This window comes from Coccinella septempunctata, chromosome 9 (assembly GCF_907165205.1).
Source record: "Coccinella septempunctata chromosome 9, icCocSept1.1, whole genome shotgun sequence".
Classification (NCBI taxonomy): domain Eukaryota; kingdom Metazoa; phylum Arthropoda; class Insecta; order Coleoptera; family Coccinellidae; genus Coccinella; species Coccinella septempunctata.
The window spans coordinates 7,817,324-7,841,677 of record NC_058197.1 but is presented as its reverse complement, the minus strand read 5'-3'; the positions used below and the strand labels follow the sequence as shown (position 1 = coordinate 7,841,677).

At 35.9% G+C, this 24,354-nt stretch overlaps 1 protein-coding gene across 3 annotated transcripts in view; it reads right to left on the bottom strand.

Moving 5' to 3' along the window:
• Positions 1–24,354, bottom strand: part of LOC123320377 (RING finger protein 207-like) — a 38,790-nt gene that overhangs the window by 9,220 nt on the left and 5,216 nt on the right. For all 3 annotated transcript variants that reach the window (XM_044907681.1, XM_044907679.1, XM_044907680.1), the window contains exons 3-11: positions 22,841–22,989; positions 19,723–19,826; positions 14,952–15,131; positions 12,751–12,955; positions 10,506–10,647; positions 10,179–10,291; positions 8,193–8,418; positions 7,670–7,989; positions 2,988–3,353 (exon numbers count right to left, since the gene is read on the bottom strand). In XM_044907681.1, coding sequence (XP_044763616.1) covers positions 2,988–3,353; positions 7,670–7,989; positions 8,193–8,418; positions 10,179–10,291; positions 10,506–10,647; positions 12,751–12,955; positions 14,952–15,131; positions 19,723–19,826; positions 22,841–22,989 — 1,805 coding nt within the window. The remainder of the gene's footprint in view (positions 1–2,987; positions 3,354–7,669; positions 7,990–8,192; positions 8,419–10,178; positions 10,292–10,505; positions 10,648–12,750; positions 12,956–14,951; positions 15,132–19,722; positions 19,827–22,840; positions 22,990–24,354) is intronic.

Below are 24,354 nucleotides of genomic sequence, written 5' to 3'. Positions count from 1 at the left end.
TAATGCTGAATTAGTTGCTTGTGTCAACTCATACTCGAAAATCATTATGACATGCTTCAGGCACTTTATGAGGAAAACTATAGTTGAAAGTTCTTTCATCTTGCTGCAAGTTTTTGTTGATTTCAAAAATGTATCACATGTAACTATCCACCTACATATTTCAGGAAAAAAATGAATTTTTTCTGTTCTCTGTTTCACTATTGAATAATAAGACAATAAGGAGGTGGCTTTTATCATATAGTGACTTGTGAATATGCATTTATTTTTCGTGGATTCAATACTCTGTGATCGGAATTAGCGATTATCGAATCACTTTTTATATGCATCTATTTCTACTTATGCATTATTGAAAATAGCAAATTCTCAATTTTTGTTCATAACTCAAAATCTAGAAATGATAGGCCGGTTCTGTTTCCAGATTTGGATTACTGGGGAAAAAGAAGCACGAGAATGTGTCCGTTTTCTTCTAGCTATAGTTCTCGAGACCCCTCAGAAGGCAACGAATATTGCCCAACCTGTACTTGACTCAACAGGGTGAACAGTATATGTTTAACAGTTCATCAGCAACATAAGAAATAACTAGACTCAGCTGTTTCCTCTCAAGGCTCTCAAGGGCTGGGAGTTTTTTGATCCAGGTTCAGACGATCTTGCAATGAGAAGCCTTGACTGTCTGGGACCACTTCCCCTGCTCCATTCAGAGCATTTTTTGTTTAGTCATCTAATGGTGAATCTCCTGACAGATGTACGACAGATGGGTAACGCCAATTCTGAACCAACAAAATGAGCGGGGTCTCCCGCATAGTTGGTGTGTCTACCTTCCCGTTTCCAGGAACCTCCACGTGTAGCAAATAACATTCAAAATATTACCTCAGCTTACGCGGAGATTTCCTGTATTCTCCTACTAAGTAGGAGTTGATTTTCTCCTTATAAAGGGATGTCAGTGTTTCCTGACGGTCACAACACATACAGGGTGTTTCAAAAAAAGGTGACCCCCGTCCCTAAGATAGGTAGAAAACTGAAAAATGCTTTGCTTAGTAAAAACTTATATGTGTTGTAACGTGGGTCCTCGGAGAAACTTATCTCGAGCGCCAGCTATTGTTTTCACTAGGAAGAATAGCAAACCTACCAGAGTAGCTGCTAGTCGGAGACAGAGTTCGCTGTTACCTAGGGTGGTAGCGATAACGAAGTAGTCAAAATCAAATTATGTACCAGTTTATTCACACCTTCGGTAACTGATTATATAAACAACGGAAATATGTGTAGGTATGAAATATGAGTGAATCGATCAGCAAACATACATTCTGGAAGTTCGATCCGATCACAAACACTTTATAAAGTTTATACCGGGTGCATTGAAAAAAATCAAAGGTTGTTCAATAAAATGCGCCAACCAGAACTGACGAAATGGATACTAAGGATGACCTCGCGAAGTGAAATGACTTGCTATACGGTATTGGGGTGTAATTAATTGTATTTTTTTCAGAAATGAAAGAAACACAACCAGGTAGGATCTACTCGGGACTTTTATTCGCTACCCCAAGGGCTTACGCACCATGACTGATAGAAAAGAAGAGATTTCTATTCCAACACTTATGACGCGGGAACAAGAACACGGGGTTGACGGGACTTTCTCTTCACTACCCCAAGGGCTTACGCACCATGACTGATAGCGAAGGGAAAAGTCAGACTCGCGAAACAGGGTAAAGTATGGCCAAAAGATAACAGAAAGCGAGACAGTACAGCAGTGTCAAAGAAAACCGGTGTAGGTTTAATAAAGAAACCCAACGGTATAGACGGGAACCTACCTCCTTTATTTCAGGCAATCACGGAAAAAAACGAAAAATAAAAATTAATTTCTAAGAGCACTACCTTTGTAACACAAAAATTTATTCTAAATTCGCTGATCGGCTCGTCGGGCACATAATCGCAGAGACAAGAGAAAAGAGAGTAAAGAGCGTCAAGTGACAAGAGAGACTCTTATGGCCTCATTTACTCTTTAGTAAATGAGGCCATCGAGGGGGAAAAATCTGCTTTTATAGGCAAATCCCCCCACACGTTAAAAATCTGAAAATTCCAGAATGCGACAAGAGTGAAAAACGTCGTCAGCTCCGGTTTATCGTATATCAACATCAGAAAAACGTCGAAATCTTCAACGGCATGGAAGAAAAACAACGTTAACCACAGATAAACGGTTTTTTACATTTACTCTACCTATCGGAATGAATGTACTGAATATTTGAGAATTAAATATTTTCAAAGGCGGAAATGTGAAATGAAAGGAATGCACTAAAATGAACTCCAATTTTCTCAGAAAACTGGAATTCATCACAGTGTTTTCGTGAAAACGGAAGACATTTTGAACACTTTCTCTGATTAAATTTTATTTTATGTTCTTAGTCTTTATTTTAATTTTCTTCTTGTGATATTTTGTTTAGTTAATAACTTTACCATAACTTTATACCAGTATCGGTTGAGAGGGTTATATACAATGGATTATTGGGATGAGGCATTGTTTTTTTACCGAATTAATATCTGCCAATTTCATGTTTCACTCTTGAATATCTGAATAATATAATATCGAAATTTCAGCCTTCCTGAAATCGTTTGAAATTTCACAATAGTGAAATTTCAAACCATTTCAGAAAAATATTCTTCTTCATCAAAAATGGCGTCTGCCAGGCATTCATTAACGGCCAAAACGTCTGCCCAAAAAAATTCTTATTATCATTTGTATTCAGACGTAAATGCAACAGAAATAAATCTTTCTAAAATGAGTGCAATTTCATCTTTTTCACCTATAGAGAAGCGCTGCGCACTGGAGAACGTCTCCCATCAGCTGGTAGAATTTAATGACATGCATCTAAATTTACAATACACATACATAAAACATAAGAAACCCCCTCTAAGATGGTTCAATATAAACACCCAAAAAAATGAACACATGGTGATATCGAATTACAGAAAAAGAAAACGAAAGTTAAGCTCACCGATTTTCTTATAAGTTATCTTCTGCTTATTTGAATTACCAAATTCATTCAGTATATCACTCTTGCTCAGTTCTGATTTCGATAAACTTTTTTCTGTTTCAGTGTCCGACTTGGATCTTTGGGATGATGGTCGTCTGCAGATTTCCTGTATCTTCTCTTTTATTTGAGCTTCTAATCCTTGAACATTGAGTGGATGACTATCTGTGTTGAGATTCTTTTTCAGTTTCGGCTTATCCATCGGTGTTACAGATTTACTGCGCTCTCTTTCTTGGCAGTTGGGACGTACTTTGTCTATTAGTTGACTGAGAACGCGACTGCGCGATCTTGGAATTTTGCCGAATGATGCTTCTGAGGACTGCAACAAACCTAGGCAGAAAAGTTATTAATCAATTTCAATCAAGTTAAGAAGAATTCTGTAAGGACGATCATGACACGCTGAAGAATTTAGAATTCGACCATTTTTGTAACGTTCTTCTACTTGGAAAAAATACCAAACCCAATGTAGACAAATTCTTGTCTGCAGGCCTTCAAAACTTCCATTATATTCAATTTTCAGACACTAAACTATCATCGTAATTGAAAAAGATCAATGCGATAACAAAAAAATTCACTATCGTTGCTTCTTTAATTTCGTACAAGAGTTACTAAATTAACCCATTTAACCTTTAATTTACATAAAAATAAATATAGTCTACAAAGATTATGGAGTAGAAAGATAGGAACCACCCTCGCATATTTCTAGTACCGACTACATTTTGGCTTGTGCAAACACACTTGACAATGAGATGGCGCTCAAAAAGTACTTTCAATTCAGAAAAACTGTTATCGAACAGTTTTCTGTTTTATAATTGAGGAGCGCGAAATTCAAATTATAATCGTACGTTGTATTGAATTTTAATATCGACTCTTTGTTTAGAACAGAAAACATTCTATGCGACAAAACAAATGTATGGTTTTGTTTTGTGATCAGGATGTTAGTTTACTTCTAAACATTGTTTGGAATCAATTAATATTAATAAAAAAAACGCTGTTGGATGCACTATATATTGTTATTTGCAATTTATAAAAATTGGAGAACAAATAAAGCTTTGACTAGGACACAAAAGTATATGTTGATCTGCTATACGTCGAAGGCAATATCTTTGGTCGAAGGTGCTATTTCTGTGCAATAGGTTGTTTTGAATTACAAATTCAGTTGAATTTGTACAATTACAATATACATATATCAGAAATTAATATGACCAATATTCAATATACCATCATAACATAGGTACTTATTTCAGTTATTTACATATGTATTATTTACGGCCGCTTTCATAATCAAACCTGAAGTCGCTTTAATTTTAAAGCTTCCTTTAACCCTACTAAAAATGACCATGAAGGAAGCTTAAAGTGACTTTAAATTTGATTATGAAACTGGACGTTATAAAATTTATAAAAAGGTTTTAATTTCAAATTTGATGTCTCTTTAAGCTTAAAGCTCTCTTTACTGTCATTTTTAACGGCCGGTTTCATAATCAAACCTTTGAAGTCACTTTGATTTTAAAGCCTCCTTTAACCCTACGTCCAATTCCATAATCAAATTTAAAGTCACTTTAAGCTTCCTTTAGTGTCATTCAATTTCAAAGCTTTTCCGATTCTAGGCTCCTGTCGCAATAGTTCTTTCTGGCGTCCAAATTTGTTTCTGAATACTCTGCTCATACGAAGGTCGTTCGCTACACAATGAGCGAGAGAGTATCCCTCAGAGACTGTGAAGAGGTCTTGATGTACTTCCTGTGTGACGCCCAATCGTGCAACGCGTGTTCCACCATAGCGATCCATAAACTTCTAGTAATCACTACCTTGCAACTTCTTCGACCTCCGCGTACGGGGCTAATCGTTTGAAATGGATGACCTTCTCTTTTCCCCTGGAGAGCTTCCTTGTTCTGTAAACTACATAATTTATCATCTTGATAACTTTATACGGTCCCTCTCACTGTCTCTGCAGCTTCGGTGAAAACAAAATGATTTTGGCCAGTATCTACCAGTTTTTTCACGTTCCGGTCATTTATTATCACTTCGAGGGTATTTTTAGCTTTTAGGTCGATTTTTGCTCCTTACCACCGACTCTTTTTAGTTTCTCTGCTGTAGCTCTTTCAAATTATGGACAATTTCTCTTGACATGCCCACTCATATTGCAGTTCTAGCACACAGCATCCTTTTTCCTAGCTTGCGATATTCTGCGGATTCCTTCTATGTCCTCAATAGATCGGTCTGTTTCTTGAACTTGTCTTACACGAAGGTGTCCTCTATGCGACGCTCGCTTCGCTGTCTCAATTTCCAAAGCCTGGGCTGAGGCATCATCTATGATTCTAGGGCGTGCTAGTCTCAGGGCTTGTTGTATTTCACTATTTAAATGTCTGGATAAATAGCTGTTCAAGGAAGCTATCTGGAACAGATGGATAAGCCAGCCTGACTAATCTCGCCACATCGCCTAAAAACTCCTGGAGATTTTTACCTGTTTTCTGCACTCGGTTCTTTATTTGTGCACGGTAAACTTGTTGAAGATGAGCATCGCCATGCCATATCTCATTAGAAGTTTCGATGTTAGAACTTCGTAAGAGGATTGTCGACTTTCCAGAAACGTTTGCAGAATGTTGAGTGTCTCTCTTCGTAGAGCTTTTATTAATGCCTGGCTTTTTCGTTGTCGTTCCAATTGTTCGCCAACGCAGCAGCTTCAAACAGTTTTTGATATGTCCACCAGGGTGGACATATAATATCATCCATCATAAGTTGGAGGCTTGATTAAGATGTCTAAAGCTCTGGTGTATTCACTGATTCGATTTTGTTTTTAATTTCGTGGGGATATGGGATCAGTTTCGTTTTTCCCACTGTAGGTAGCGCTGTTTAGAATTTGACAGAGCATTGTCAATTGATATTTGAAAATAATTTGAATACTTCCTACGACTCACGAATATGTTCTATTTATAAACGATTATTGGTGTGTGAAAATGTATTAGTTTCGAGGAAGGGATGTAGAACATTCATTTATTCAACATGTCGTTCAGATTTCTGTATGGACAATCAAGAACTACAACTAAGAATTCGGTGTTGTTGGAATTTGAAGCAGAACCAAATCAGATTAATGAACATTCAGGACCGATGTAGCTGAGTTTTATGCAAACTTCAGCAATATTTCAAAGAAACTGTATTGGAAATACGTAATGTGAATTGTGAGCATGTATTGAGAATCAGAAATACATAAATCTATTCGAGTCTGTTACTTCAAATATTCTTCCTGAGTAGATATAGTGAAATTGCCCTTTCCGTCAACTGAATATATTGGATATTTGACCAAACAACTGTGTTTCATTAAGATCATATTGAATTACCTCCCTTACGAATTCAAGTTGTCAAACGGAAATTATCTTGAAGAAGAACAGTAAATCTTCCTTCGAACCCTTATTCGATAGTGTTGCAATATTGACAGATTTGTTTTTACAACGAAAATTAAACTCTAAATGACAAATACTCCTTAACAGCTGACAAAATCTGACGGTTCATATTTTGAACTCGTTGATAGACATTCGATATCAACGCAAAACAAAATAAAACGAGAGAGTATCATTGGACTTCTTTTGGTAGAACAAGGATGGAACGAAGCAAATGACATGGTGGCGCCGCCACGAAACTGATCCCATATCCCCGATTTTCTGAAATGTTTATGCTTGCAAAAAGTGACAAGTGCACACACCAGTGTTTTAGACATCTTAGGCTTGATCTTCGACTACCTTCGCTGTCATTTTGTCATTGCTTTGGCGTTAAGCAACGCAATTTTTGTCAAATTTTTCATCAACTCCTTCCATAAACTTCGTCAAATTTTCCACTCACTATAGCCAACCATTTCATCAAATTTTGCATTTATGGTTTCTAGTTTCTTATCCAATTTATGTGTAAGTTATATTAATACAATAATTCTCCTTAATCTGATCCATTTTCTCATTTAACTTACAAGAATTCTCGTTAATTCTCTCATTTAATTCTCGAGAATTTTCTTCCATTTGTTCATTTAACTTACAAGAGTTCTCGTCTACTTTCTCATTTAACTTACAAGAGTTCTCGTCCATTTTCTCATTTAATTTTCAGGAATTTCCTTCCATTCTTTCGTTCTTACTCAAAAAGTCCATTACCTTTTGAGTCTCCATCGCGTTCTGCAGTCTTGTGATCACTGGCATGAACTCCAAATATTTATTTAATTCGAGCGTAGTTGAACCTCACACCTGACACCAATGTAAAGTTTTACTTAATTGAAGCGTCCGATTGAGAGAATTTATTTACACTTATAACACTAATTACTAAATGTGTCACTACTATTTATTTCCACTCTCCGCCTGCACTGTAAACCGTAGTGTACTCCACTCCTATCCTGCCTCACCGGGCTCAAAGATTATAGAGTTAGAGCTCTATAATCTTTGGCTTGGCTTATATAGGCGCCGGAAACATTCTCGCGATTTCCCGTACTTTCTAGAAAGAAGCGGCCGCTAGGTTCGGAATGGTTGCAATATCAAGTTGATCAAGTGATGGATTCAACGTGTATTCTCACGCATCCTTGAGGAATCTATTAACTGGAGGAAACTTGTGAGAATAATATAACATATAACAACAATACACAAAAATATATGGTTTTTAGAAAAAATTCTCACCAATATGTTCAAGTAGTGACTCCAAATTCTTATTCTGTTCACTTTGAGGTATTTCTTGTTGGGGTTTCATATTCTGCGGAAGACTCAGACTTCTTATAAAAGGTTCCAGTTGTATAGCGACATGTGTCAAGTGTTTCAATTCATTTCGAAGCATCGTAACATCAGCCCTTTGACAACTAAAAACCTCTTGTTCTACTCTCAGTCTCCATAGTTGTTCTTCCCATGAGGCATCGAATATCCCAGCCATTCTTTCCAATTCCTTCTGTTGTCTATCCAGATTATGGTCAAGGTGAAGACATTCTCTAGTAAGCATCTCGTATCTGAAAATAAATACACGAGAACAAAAATATAAAATAAGAGTAAGATAACTGTGCTGACGATATTGTCTTAATAGTGCTAAAATTTTGAATATATGACCTCATACATGAAGCTTCTAAAATTATTGAACAATAGTGTCTATCTGCATTAAATGAGTGCCAGCGAAGCAGTGTGGAAAATCAAGTATTTTCCTATTAAATCTTACTTTGCTGTTAGTGGTGGATTCTGCGCCTTCCTCAAAACTGTTATATCTTTGTGGAGGTCACTAACTTTTTCCTTGACTGTATTGAATTGTTGGTTCAATTCACGAATCTGCGACTCGAATGATCTACAATGTGCAGAAAATGAACTTTCTCCCTCCAATAATTTATTTTTCAGGTTAGTTTTCTGCTTCCTCGTTACTGGAGGCGGTCCTTCATATATCGCAGAAGCTGAAAAAAATACTGGATGAATCGATGAGAATTTCGTAAGAATCACTGTTAGCCTGCTCTGTTGTAAGCCCACGACTCGAATCTAATACAATGTCATGAGAGAGAATTTCAAGAAGAATTCACAAAACACTGCTGTTTCGAATTTGAAGAAAAACTTTTTTATCTCAAATCGAAAAAGGTCCCATCATCATATGCCTGAAATTGGCCATCTATGATATATTCAACAAAATTCATTTTTAATTATTTTTTTCATCAATAATCAAATCAAATCAGTAAGCCACATCTGGGAAATTAATTTTCTTTCAATACCATTTGAGGGCATTGTTTATAAGTTCCGATAAGATTTCAAGAGAGAAATGAACCTTATATTCGTTCATGGTGAGTGTCATCGAATTCTCTGAGAGACGCTGAAAGAGATCTAGGATTAGGAATGTTGTACTAGCATCAGGAGAATTAGGAAAAAAAAATTAAAATGCTTCTTTACAAATTCAATTCAGGACAACTTTTGAAAGATACAGATTTCGTGATAGGTACAGCCTACCTACACATCGATTCATAAGAATCGCCTGCGGAATAGGTATTGTATAAAGGCTTTTCCCCTGATGGCTCTTCTAGTCGAAAACAAGTTTTTCCTGCTATCTAGAGTGACAGCGAAGTATTGAATGTCAAAATCCGAATTCAAAAATTTATTCAGTATCTCTCGAAATAGGGAACACAATAGTCAATAGTCACTAATGCACAATCCACCAATTGGAAGAAATACAGGATGTATTTGAAGGCGAGGCTTTTTTTTCAACAGAACTGGTCAAAATGAAGCGTTTCACCAAAAATCACCTATACAAAACTTAAAAAATGACAAAGTTGAAGAAAAAATGGAAAATTATTACTGAAATAGATCACATCTGTGGATCAGAGTTGTTATCATCAGCCATAGTACACAATTTTTCAAATTTTGCAGATATTTTTTAACACCGAATCACTCGAAAACGATGCAATATACAAGAAAATATAAAGAATACTTTTAGAGTTGGGTTCTGTGAATTTCTGGTATTTTTATGGTAAGCTTAATGCTCATAATAAGAAAACTGGCAGACTTGTTCGAAAAAGATTCATCAAATAAATAAAAACCTATATTTCAAAATTCATTTAATTCGATAAAACCGTTTTTTATGGTTCTTCAAGAACCTGTATCTTTTAAACCGAGCCGATTCGGAAAAATGACACTCTGATAAGTCTTATAGTAACTTAACCCAGTATGGTTTCATATTCATATATGAATATAATTATCGAATATAAGGAAAACAAAGACTAGATGAACGTAACAAGTAATAAAAATTAAGGGCAGCGGCACATATACTAATTAAAGAAAGTGAAGACAAAATCATGATAGGTGCATGTTAAACATCTGAAAGAATAGAGATTTTCCAAATAAATGAAATTGGAGAAGCGACAAAACATACTTATTCACAAACAGAATGATAAAAGAATATAGTTATTAAGATACGGGATGGGAAAATAATATAAAACTCTATTGAGAGACGTGAATGAATCAACTTCTCCGTCTCTTTAGCCGTATTTCGGCGGGAATATTTTTCCAAAAATATTTCGTATTTTTTGAAACATACGTATTTTGGCGTTGCAACATTGGCGTCACACACACAAAAATGTTTGAAAATATTTTATGAATATTGAAAGCAGATTTTGGCATATTTCGAACCGCAAATCGATGTCAAGATTATAGTGGATATTGAATTTTCTACCTGCCGAAAGCTCTGCCTGATGCTGTCTCACAGCTTCTGGCCCAATCCAGGGGTCTAGAGATTGGGCAAATTCACTTCTATAGTTAGTCTTCACAGCCGACGATTCTAATGACCTGTGAAAGAAGGAGTTTCGATCAATCTCATGACTTTTAAACCGCTTAATTTCTGCGCAGAAATGTTCAAGGCAGAGACAAAAGTTTAATGTTTAACGAGTATGAAATTCCTCATTATTTCGATTTCAGCTCTTACGTATTCCATTTTTGAAAACCACCTTGCCAAAGCAAAACTCTCAACCCTTTATTGTTTGAAAGGTCAACTGTTACTCACCTAGGTGGCAAACTCAATTTTCCAACAGCTGCCAAACGTTCAATGAAATTCGGATAGAGATCCAGAAATTGATATTTATTGGCAGCAGCAGTGAAGGTGGTGCATAATACAAGATGGAGCTGTAGAACTGGCATAACGGTACCTGTGAAAATATCAGATGTCAGTTCTTAGCCCTGCTAATTAATGTATATGAATGTCAGGTTATTTGTTTGTCACTCTTTAATAAGATAACATATTTTCTTCTTGGTACATAGGAAGAAGATGTATGTGTGGTTACTGACTACTTTGTAATTGGTTTCCTCGGAGAAAACTTATCTCGAGCGCCAGCTATTCTCTTCACTAGGAAGAATAGCAAACCTACCAGAGTAGCTGCTAGTCGGAGACAGAGTTCGCTGTTATCGAGGGTGGTAGCGATAACGAAGTAGTCAAAATCAAATTATGTACCAGTTTATTCACACCTTCGGAAACTGATTATATGAACAACGGAAATATGTGTAGGTATGAAATATGAGCCAATCGATCAGCAAACATACATTCTGGAAATTCGATCCGATCACGAGCACTTTATAAAGTTTATACCGGGTACAGTGAAAAAAAAATCAAAGGTTGTTCCTTAAAATGCGCCAACCAGAACTGACGAAATGGATACTAAGGATGACCTCGTGAAGTGAAATGACTTGATATACGGTATCGGGATGCAATTAATTGTATTTCTCCAGAAATGAAAGAAACACAACCAGGGCGGATCTACTCGAGACTTTTATTCGCTACCCCAAGGGCTACGCTCCATGACTGATAGCGAAGAAAAGGTCTATTTTGAGCGCAACTACGGGATTTCACTGACGACGAGCGGTACCTTTTATTCTCTACCCCAAGGGCTTACGCACCATGACTGATATAAAAGAAGAGATTTCTTTTTCAACACTTATGACGTGGGAACGTGAACAGGGGGGTTGACGGGACTTCCTCTTCACTACCCCAAGGCTTACGCACCATGACTGATAGCGAAGGGAAAAGTCAGACTCGCGAAACAGGGTGAAGTACGGCAAAAGATAACAGAAAGCGATACAGTACAGCAGTGTCAAAGAAGTAACCGGTGTAGGTCTAATAAAGAAACTAAACGATATAGACGGGGACCTACCTCCTTTATTTCAAGGCACGAAAAATAAAAATTAATTTCTAAGAGCACTAACCCTCGCAACACAAAATTCTTGAACGGCTCGTCGTGCACACAATCAAAGAAGAACCGCAGAGAAAAGAGAGTAAAGAGACAAAAGAGTAAAAGTAAAGTGACAAAAGGGCCGTCGCGGGGGAAAATCTGCTTTTATAGGCAAATCCCACGTTAAAAATCTGAAAATTCCAGAATGCGACAAGAGTGAAAAATGTCGTCAGCTCCGGTTTATCGCATATCAACATCAGAAAAACAACGTTTAACACAGATAAACGGTTACATTTACTCTGCCTATCGGAATCAATGCACTGAAGATTTGAGAATTAAATATTTTCAAAGGCGGAAAATTGAAATGAAAGGATGCACTAAAATGAACTCCAATTTTCTCAGAATATTGGGATTCATTACAACTTATTAACCCTTTGTATTATCTGCCAAAAGAGAGGCGAGAGGTTAAGTATTCTTATGTTCCGAAAAATTCATTCATTCAAAACAAGAAAAACTGAGATTCTTCGAAGTCAGAAAGTTATTTTTCAGTTCCTTCAACATAAATTGCACTCCTATTCCCATCCCTTCTCAACCCTAAATATCAAATTGAATTGAACTAAAATATATAATATTTTTTGCATTAAGAACTACAAGAAAAATTAGTTCCTCAACTCATCGAACATAGGAAATAAGGAAATGGGAATAAGACTGTTCGAGAGTTAAGTCCTTATTTCCCTAACCCTACGCAAAAAATAATGAAAATAAGATAACGCCTTGAACTGTGATTATTCAGTGCTATATTACCAGAGTTCCAGAATTACGTCTCGGAGGAAAGAGAGCGAGCAGATTTTCAGGTTACTTTGCTCTGATTGGACCATGGAGGTAGAAACCTCTATGGATTGGACGGTATTGACGTAACATATTGAAAAGATGCGATTCTGAAACGAGCCAATTATACTAACGAGGGAAAATGATCCCAAAACCGGTCTACAGTTGCACTTGGATATTTCGACTTCTCTGGGACCCATCTACATTGAGATTGAATCATTTCAAAAGAGTTCGGAAATATTCATTGAAATACTTTACCTAAGGCGACCAAATGGCTGCGATATATCCTATCCTTGCTTTCGTATTGTCTTTGTGCCTCCATAATCATGGTAGAATGAGTTTTGGCCATTGCTTCCTGCATTCCTTGGCAGAAAGTATTCACAGCATGCTTCTCTGAATCCATATTTTTCCTCAGCTCATCCATCAAATTTTTGAGAGCGATGATTCCATCTCTTACCGATGTCTTCAAAATGAATTGAATAATCTAATATAAAAATTTGAACACTTCTCATAACTACGTGATCATCTACTTTGGAAACATCTCTACAGTTTACCGAACAATAATAAATTGGCTTATGGTTGCCACTGGAAAGAAGAGAGTCCTACTCTCAAACTTCTTGCATCATTGGCGCGAGAGAGATGTTATTAGAGATTCATAAATACAGGGTGTATTTGAAGGAGGGGCTATTTTTCAAAACAGAAGGTAGAACTGGTAAAAATAAAGCGTTTCTACAAAAATCATCTAAGCGAAACTTTCGACATGACTAAGTGAAAAAAAGAATAGATTACTGAAATAGACCCTAGATCATTTTTTAACTGGATTATTACTCAACCATATAGTTTCGTTCAGGATATTAGCCCGTTCTATTTTTATCTGGGAATGAAAACGGAAGCTTGCGATTGCCAAATTTTTCTCATTATTCAATAACTTTAACGATTTCATGAAATGGCTCCTTTCAACTGACAGAAAAAGACTTAGAGCAGGTATCATAAAACTTTTATTGCCCGATCAACGATTTCATAGTCACTCGATTTCAAACGCGTAACGGGGTTTACGGATTCGTTCGCCAGCGAGAACCAAAGATTCACACGTAACGGACAATGATCTCGGAACTCAGTAAGGTTAGTGTTTGAGCAAGCGCGTTCTGCACCCCGGGGTTTTCACACCAGCAGAGTATCGTACTAACAGTAGGAGAAGAACCCAAATTGTAGCACAGGATGGGTGGGGGTGGGGGTTGCAAGATAATAATACGGAGTGTTGTCTTACCTCTGGACTCTGGACGGTTCGAAAATAATGCTTTGAAAGGCCTAACTAAAACACAAAAGCTAAATCAGAACTTGGAATCAATAATGTACACCAACTATCGCATGAAGTATCAATCAGAATTAATTCCAACATCCAATTCAGGATGTTTTATATAGGGTGCGACATTGTTTTTCAGAACTGAAAACGGAATAAAAACGGTCCGTAATGTTTACGGTTTCAGACGATGTCGAATCCTGAATAGAAAATTTCCTATTCCAAGCAAAAATCAAAACGGGAAAAAAATTTATGCAGAACGAAAAATTTGTGCCAAAATGAAGGTGCGTTTTTGCAAAACAATGCGAATGGACGTAAATAGATCATAATTTGATGCCAGAATGGTATTCTGAATTTTCATGACTAAATTATTGATTGAAAACAAATTGACGTTTATCCGTCATCAATCAAGAGTTGATTTCCCAATGAAGCTTTATGAAACCGGGGGTTAGTACAAAAGTGTGAAAAAATTGAATATTATCTCGAAATTCCACCAATAAAATTCGTATAAATTATTCATAAATTTTTTCACAGTGGTAATCACTATCTTCTTCTTGTTCGAACCCTCCAACAATCGTCTTAAAAAGAGGTTGAAAAACGGTAACAACAATAGTACTTTGTCAACATAAGCACTTTCAATAAAATATTCCAATTTTCTACACTGTTTCTACCATAAACGGCATGATACAACAATTTTTTCAAGTAACTTGATGCAACTCATCGGATATACTCGGATGCACTGAACCATTGTCCAGCCATATGTTTATGTTTTATTATTCCGATGTCGGCGTCATCTTTCACAGTATCGTACTCGAAATTCAATGAAAGGCCTTAAATTGATGACTTTTACCTTCTGTCAAAAAAAAGCCTCACCTTTGAAAACACCCTGTATATACAGTCAATTCGAAAAGGGACCATCCGTAATATCTGATACTTTGGCTCATAGGGTAGGGAAACATTTTATACGATTTCTGTGAAGTATGAGTTGGTTACAAAAAAGGTTGATAAAATGTGAAAAATTTATATGAATATGAATTATGAAGGTTGGTTTTTAAATTGAGTTGTTCAATTCTTTAACAGCTGGTACAACTTTCAAAATGACTGCGCTCGAAATAGAATTCCATTCAATGCAATGTAAAGTATGTAAATAAAGGCTTACCTGTAAATCCATAATGGCTGTTTGACTTCGCTCTAACTTCTTTGTTGCTTGAAGATGAGCACTATCTATATCTATGCACTGAGTGCGAAGTTCATTTGGCAGATCTCGAAAGCAGTTCACACAGAGCATCGTTTTCTGGATTGGCGAATACATTATGAAATGTTCACCATGGGTTGCACACTGAAAAAATAGAGATCTTCGATACTTTTCATTGAATAAATTATGTAGGCAAATTACAAAAGACAATTGGGTGTTTTCCTAAATTTCGGAATATACGTCATTAAAATCCTTATAACACAAATATATCGGAAAATTTGATTAGGGAGAATTGACTGCGTACGGACAAATGATTGAATTCTGAAAAAATACACCTTTGTTCAGGACTCGAACCCGCGACCTCTTGATTGACGGCCAAGTGCTCTTACCAACCGAGCCACCAGTGAATTTGGACACGATGCATCACAAGCCCATGCTTCTCATTTGGAAAATAGGGTTTTGTACCTGTCTTTCTAAGGATATTACCAACTCAATTTCGTTGAGCTGATCCGGAAATCAATCATTCTTGAATTATCTATACATTATTTTTCAACGTAGATTCCACGGCTAATGGTGTATGAAATTATCAAAAATGTTGCAAAAATCAAATAGTAATGATTTTCCTAATTATTTCCAGAACGAATTGAACTTTTCCAAGGAATCATTTAATTGTTCGAATAATTTCTTCCTCGCCAATCATTTTCACCCTGAGACCCTGAGATTATAGGGTCTAAGGGGGGGTTTCAAATCAGGGGGGAAGGGATGAAGACATGTTTCAAAATAATGAGATTTTGCTAATATATCTGTATTCGTTTTGTACCGTTATGAAAACGGCAGTTTTCTCAAGCCTGCTGATGTACAGGGCGTCCCAAATTCGATGTCCAGTGAAGGGATCTTGGAAATTAGATCAGCTAGAACAAAACAGAAGGCTCTTTTTCAGAGAAAATTTCATTGAAATTTTCACGATTTCGAAAAGTTAGAGATCTGAAACTTGAACCTTCACTTTTTCGCGTAAAATCCATTGACATTTCCTTTTTTATATTCCGAATATGAGACAAAGTCTTGTTTTTTAAATGTAAACCATTTTTAAATTTATCATCTCTGAATTGGAAAAATAGTAGATTTCTGAAATATACCCTAATAGCACAAAGTAGTCCTATGGACATCCATAGGACGCGCGTCCTCTTCGGACATTACGGACATCCATGGGACGTCCATTTCTGGTACAATGGACGTTCTATGGACATCCGAGGGACGTACAAATGTCACAACTTTGAACCGAATTCGGACGTCCATCGTGGACGTCCAATGGATATCCCGTTGGGACTATCATTAGCTATCTCAACGGTACAAAAATTTACCACGACGTTGGCTATCATATCTAATAGAATTTTAATGTCCTAGAACCCAATGTCTTACACTCAGACGTATTTTCTGTGTTGTTCTCATTTCCATCCATACTTACTAGAAAGTTTTTAAACTTGGCCCGGATTCGAACTCGCGAGTACGTGGGGGACATCGCATTACTGAGTCTTCGCTGCAACCGTCCTAGCTACCGAGACTATACGATATACCTACTTGTAGGAACATATTCATTATATTGTTAACTGATTTATGGAATAGTAGTCGATTAATACAGAAATGCCATATAATAAAAACTAAAGTCTTAAAACTCAAACATAGATTATTTTATAATAGTAATTACTCAAGTATTTAGTCTTCGTTCATCATAACGTTATACATAATATAATATTCTTAAGATATTCATATACTACAGAGCGGAAAAATGGAGTTTAGTGAAATATAATATTAAATTTTGATGTTCATTGATATACATGTATGTATTATTTGGTCCATAATACGGACTCCTAGTGAATATCCGGTAAAAAATATCCGGGACATAAGATGTCCCTACCGGATATCCACTAGGTATCCGTGATGGACGTTATACGGACCATGTAATGTGTATATGTAATTTGGTCCATATTACGGACTCCTAGTGAATATCCAGTATGGACATTCAAAAGATGTTCCTACCGGATATCCACTAGGTGTCCGTGATGGACGTTATACGGACCATGTAACATATACATGTTATTTGGTCCATATTACGTCCCTTACGGACTCCTAATGAATATCCAGTATGGACATTCAAAAGATGTCCCTACCGGATATCCAATAGGTGTCCGTCATGGACATTATACGGACCATGTAATATATACATGTTATTTGGTCCATATTACGTCCCTTACGGACTCCTAATGAATATCCAGTATGGACATTCAAAAGAGGTCCCTACCGGATATCCACTAGGTGTCCGTGATGGACGTTATACGGACCATGTAATATATATGTATAAGTTATATGGTCCGTACTATGTTCATCACGGACACCTAATGGATATCCAGTAAGGACATATTTTTGACATTGCCTGTATTAAGTCGGTCAGGGACTATTTTGGAACTATATGATACGGACATATGTCATATAGTCCGTATTATGTCCATCACGGTCATCCAATGGATATCCGATACGGACATTGTACATAAATCGGACTAACAATGGATATATATCGTGGACGTCCTAAAACTGTCCGGAAACGGACGTCCAAAGGACATACAAATCAAGTCCATGGACGTTCCGACGTTAAATGGACATGAATTGTACGTCCCATGGACGTTGTGTGCTATTAGGGTATTGATGTCTACTGTTTTCTCCTGAACGTCCCTAAAAAATGGGAATTGTCTAGTTAATTGATCAAATCGGCATACTTCCACCAAGTTCGTTTTGATTTAATAGGTAGGAATAGGGAATAGGGAGTTAAAAATGAAGAAGTGATTTAGGAATCAAGACCTTGAAATTTCGATAACATATTAAACTCCCACCTATTTTAATTCCTTTTCAAGGACCCTGATATTGAATGTCGGTACGTACAAACTATACATTATACAAAGTAGGTACTCATAAAGCTCTACTACTCTATATGGAGTCCAGGATTGAGGAAAACACGATTGGTACCCCAATTCTGCGGTGCGTTAATTGACCGAAGCAGCAGCCCCACTCTCAGTGTTTTCAGAAGCGGAAAACTACACATTTTCATTATCTTTCGTAAATCTGTTGAAGTAACTTCTCATTGTTCTCATTTAGATAGTTGAAAAACCTCGTCAACTGTTCATCTCATCAAAGTAATATTTTTTCAAGTCTTCTCAGTCAATTCTAATTTGTTCAACTCGAAAGGTAGGGGATTCACATTATTCTCAAAATTATCAATTTCACCATTTTCATGTTCTTTTCATTTCGATGAAATGAGTCCAGGTGGAAGATTGTTTCAGAATTTTCAAACTGATTTACAATCCTTACCTACTAGTACTGCTCAATTGATATGTTCACACGAGACCACTCGTTTGAATGCCTTCTCAGGAGGAGTATGTATTTTAGGATATTGTTATTTATATAGATTTTCTCACATGGAAATGGCTCTGTAGCACTAGAATTGAATTCTCACGTCTTTCTCATTGATAATGAATACTGATTTATTGTACTTCTCATGATCATCTCTTTTATTTGAATCAGTTTATTTAATTTAAAAAAAATAATTATTTAATTTTTCAAGACAACTCTGATGTTCACTTCTTACGTACACATGACTTATTAATGTTGTCGAGTTTCAGATTAATGAATCCTCATGTTTCCCTGGATTTAGTGGTTTTCCTTCAGAACACGATGTGAACTTCTCAGATATGGTTCAACGGTCAGTGGTAAGCGTTCTGTTCTTCTCGAAACCAAAGATTAGTGGTTTTCCTCATGAATACTCTCGATTTGTAACGCTCATAATGTATCAATTGTATCTTCTATTTTTCTGATGGACGTTCTTATCGTGCTTACTTGTAAGACGTCCGTCTCTGTAAATGTTGTATTCGATGATAAATTTTTGCTCTTCTCATTTAATTATAATATTCTTGCTCTCCTCATTCAACTTACAATATTTTTGCTCTGCTCATATTTGAATTATAATTATTGCTCGACTCACATTTAATCTATTGATCTCTCATTGATGACCAGACAATATTTTGGCACCTCTTGGCCTATTTCACTGTTACAACTCAATTCTCATTCAAATTCATAATACTAACCTTCTGTTTTTCTGATGAAATGAAGGTTTTCTCGCAATCAAGTTCTCATTTGAACTACTCTGGATTACCTCTGCTGTTAGTTTAATAATGTCTCTCTGAATTGATAGATGTTGTTAATATTTGTTTTCATTACTGTATTAGCTTCATGCAGGTGACTTATTCATTTGATAATTGTGAACGATATACAATAAATGTTTTTATAACACCATTTCCAACTCAATTATCGACTCTTTTTTGCAAAATCATAACACCCCCGATTTTGAAAAAAAAATGTATAATTTCAAAAATGGGGGATGAGCAGTTCTACTCGAAATCTGTAGTTTCGAAATCTAGGTTTTTGGTACAAAACTTTTCTCTAATGGTACATTTCGGTAGAAAACTGTAGCGTTAAAACTGGTGAAAAAATCTTATTTGTCGGGCTGGAGACATGGACCTAACAAAATGTTGCATCTGGTGAGTTTCCAGCCATAGTATGCAATTTGTGTTTTAGATATCAGGAAACAAAAAGTTACAGAAAAATGTAAAAAAACTTCGTCAGATGACAGGGCTACACACTACCTCTGATATTATTATGGTACTCAACCCGCTAAATAATTACTTACTCGTTTAGGCTCCTTGGTACACTGAGTCATATGAAGGATATCGTGGCTTGAAAACATCTTCGCTCTGTGAGTATTATCTCTACATTGTGAACATAAAGCTTGCCCTGAAAATGAAATAATGAATTTTTATATGGTTGGCATGATTTAGATTAAGGATAATTATACGGTGTTATTGGTTATTCGATGTGATCTTTCAAAGCGGTTATACTACATAGAGGTCATAGTCGAAAATTGAGTCCAGCGAACTGTTGGTCAAGAATGGATATTTACTGAGATATTACGGCTTTGACTTCTCAAGAGTATTCTTCTGTATTACCCGAAAATAAATGGTTCCAAGTGGTATGGCATATGGCAACTGTGTCTCTCGAAAATCAAACGACCATTATTTCAGCTCAATATACAGGGTGTATCTGAATAACACAGGAAAAATGTAAAGAAAGATTCTGTGGTGAAAATTGATGTGGGTATTTGGTATAAAATTTTTTGAAAATAATCCCCCCCGGAAAAGTTACACCGTTCCGAAGATTAACGAATTTTTTTTTTATTTCCCCTCATATTGAGCTACAGGTAGGTACGAAACTTGGTGAATATAATTTGTCAATAAAATACACATTATAGGATTTTTTCAACCCTGAAGGATGCTCTGAAACGTTGAAATAGTAAAACTGTAGGATATTTTTTCTCAAAACTTTTTTTGGATGAATATTTTCCTTTTAAAAAACATGCCTGAAATGCCCGATTCATATACTAACTTTATACGATTCGACATCAAGACGTTAGACATTGGTTGTTTTACGGAGGTTTCCCCCAAATACGGAAATGTGCCACATCTTTGAGCAATAGCCTAAATTACGAACTGAGTCAGTTAAAAACTAGGAATTACCACGCAAAAAGTAATATTAGGAATATCGAATAATTTTCAGTTATTCCTGAATTTCAGCGTAATTTTGGCATACCTATAACACTATGAAAATTTTTGCAATATATGAAGAATTGAATCGCCGATGTCACGATTTCATCGAAATATGTTGAAAAACCGTCGAAAAATGATTGTGAAGTCAAGATTTATAGACACTAAAGTCCAACTTTTTTTTCTCATAAAAAATCAACTAAATTTGAAAAAAGCGGCGGGGTGACACAAAAAGTCCTTCAACTTCAATTTCAAAAAAATCAAGGCTTTACGTAAAAAATTAAAAGCGTAAATTAAGAACTAGTCAATGCTGTTTTTGAATAGAGATTCTTGAGGTATTACTTTCACTTAACCATTTATTCGCAAAAATGCAATGCATTTTCAAAAAAATGAGCTAACGCCAGAGTATTTTACCTTAATATCTATTAGTTTGTGCTTTGCAATGACAATCATAAAAACAATAATACCGATAATGAAAGAGTGATTATATAGTTGAAATTCGGTAAGGAAATTGAATGATAAGCCCCTATTAAAGTGAAAGTAAATATATTGCAACTCAAATATGAAAAAAACGTAAATAATAATATCCTGCGAAAAATCGGCATATTTCCTGCTGCCAATGCGCCGCTTGTATCTATTCGGCATTGTCCCAAGTTACCCTATGAAACAACAAAATGAATTTATGAAATCCGTGTTGCCGTTTGATTTGTAAACAACCTTGTTTCATGACATATCTAATATCCCACGTATCCAGAAAAAAAATTACACATGCACAAAGTGAAACACATGTACAGGACACTAGAAAGTATAAGGGCCATGAAAAACACGCTATTACTACCCTGAATTTGTTAATTTTTCCTGTCAATTCAAACGCCCTGGTCAAGGCAAACTCAATAGGAATTAATTGTTAAACTAACCGAAAAGACGCTACACAATCTAATAAGTTTGTCCCTATAATCATAAATGGTAAGAAACCAAGAAATCTTCGAGGGGGGTACTTGTCCAAGTTACCCGAATCTGCCATATAGAGGGAAAATAAAAAATTAAAACAATTTTCTGGTTAATATTCGGAGGGGTATAACTTTTTCGGGAGGAGATTTTTCAAAAAATGTTATACCAAATTGCCTCTTAAATTTTCCTCAAAGCATCACCACTTTAATTTTTTCGTTGTCATTCAGATACACCACTTTATGGTGGCAGAAATGGGGATCATGCAAACAGAAAATATTGTTGGCAGCCTTGGAGAGACAAGAAAGTGTGTTTCGCGATATTTAGGTTGAGGGTACCAAGAATTTACGAACTCATAATAGCCCTCAAACCATCAAAGCTTCAAAAGACGCAACGAAAAGGTGGCTTTTATAATTTCGGGTGATGCTGAAGAACTCAAACAGACCTCTCACTGTGTAGAACACTTGAACTGACTACGAAAAACAATAGCCTGTGAAGCTTGTGCTGGAAACAATAAAATGAAGTTGTTTCCCATTCTATGCAACCACTTCACCTTTCGCATCATATCGCGTTTTTTTTTTTCGATACATAACTAATAGTATACAGGGTGTCCGGGAAAATGTGGGAAATTTCTATGATTCAGATAAAAAAAAATTCTAATTTCACAATACTGGTTTCAATTCTCAGGAGTTCACAATATTCAATTCAATGAATGAAATTAATTCAAATACATAATACGCGCTGATATAAAATCATCAAATGTTACGATCTAACCGTCTGTTCCGATATTACAGAACAGTACTGTCAGTATTTCAGAGACGATGCCTATTGGCCCAGTCGTTCGAGTTCTATTGTTATTCGATTACTGGCCAGTAAAACCAGCAATATCGGAACAGGCCCTAAATCGAACTAGCAAACCGCCATCACTCAAAGTACAGAAATACTATTTCGTCGAAAAGGAGTAATGCTGACAAGGTTTCGGTCTCATTTGACCTCGCCAGAGCAGCACAAGTCCCACTTCTAAATCAATGGAATAAAATGGTATTTCTGTTAATACTGGTGGTTTGCTAGATAGATTTGAATCAGAACATTTATAAATTTCTTATCAGCGGGCGTTATGTAGCTGAATTTCTTTTATTATTTCGGTGAATGAGAGTAAGGCGTTATCCTTTTATCATCATTAAATTAATTGAACAATTTATAGCATAGTTGTAAACCGATAAAGATTCAAATAATATAAGTATAAGATATCGCCAATACCACAAGTATTGCAGTAGTACATATTCATCCGATCTCTTTTGTCGCAGTTTGAACAGGGTGGGTTTTCACTGTTGGCTATATCGATTAGTTGTCTCATCAAAGTATCCGGTGGTGGCAGAATGGATCCGTCTTTAAGGAGGGTTTGTTTTCTGCAAAAAAGAATTCAATTAACGAAAGTGGCGCAGTTTTATGGAACACTGAAATTCAATATTCAAATATGCATAATTATACGAGGTGGTTTGTAATTAAACGTGATCCTTCAAAGGCGTTATAGTAGAGGTCATTTTCATCAAATTGAATCTGGTGAATCATTAATGATAAAGAATGGTTACTGAGATAATATTACATTTGTATGATTTCTTAAGTAATTTCTGCCTTGTTTCCTAATACAATTGATATTGAAGAAGTATACTCAAATGTAAACACTCACAAATCCTTAGGAATAAGTGATTATTTGATATATCATAAAATAATCGCTCGCATTTACGAGTAAGATTTCTACAATCATGGTCTGCGCATTCAAAGTCCAATGATACTCTCTTGTTTTATTTTATTCTGCCCATTTTGTCAGATGTTAACAAATATTTGTGATTTATACTTCAATATTATATAATTGTAAAAACAAATCTGCAGATATTTGAACACTATCGAAGTATTCGATACTACCTACTATTCTTCTTTTAGAGAATTTCTGTTGACAAATTGTATTCAGGAGGAAGATAATTCAATATGATTTCAATAAAACACAGTTGATTGGCGAAATATCGAATATATTTAGTTGACGAACGGAGTTTTCACTATACTCGTGAAGAATATTTGAAGAACAGACTCGAATAGATCCATGTGTTTCTTTTTTAGTTGGGGAGCCCAAGAGGAAAATTCGGGACTTATCGAGCGCGTCAGATCAATATGAAGGGAGATACGTTGGACCCTGTAGAGTGCCACTACCAAAAATGAGATCTGTATATGGGGGGGAATATAGGGGTATATAGGACAGCCTGTCAGAATAGTAAAAAAAAACGATCATTGTACATGCTCGAGAGTGTCATATTAAGATATATGTGGTTATATAGATGTTGAAAAGTATACAGGGTGAATCCTGTTGAACTGTACATACTTCACACATTGGGAGAGGACACTTGGCTGGTTTCAAAAATACCCCATATGCTGGGACTTCAGCCATTTGTTTGTATTATACAGGGCGATTTCCAGTTTTGGGTCATATATTGAAAATGCTCTAGTGGACGAACGAATGATTACAAACTCATCAAATTTAGTACATGGAAGGACTACACTAATCCCCACACAGCAGATGTAACAGTTTATCAGTTTACAGAACCGGACTCTAGTTTTCTCATATTATCGGAAATCATATAGCAAATCACCCTGTAGATGGAAAAGTTTATGAACCTGTTATGGCAATTCAAACTACACTAAATACATTCTAAATAAGATTCATAAAATCTCGTGACACACCTACAGATTTAGAAAAAAAAAAAATATTGAAAATGCGT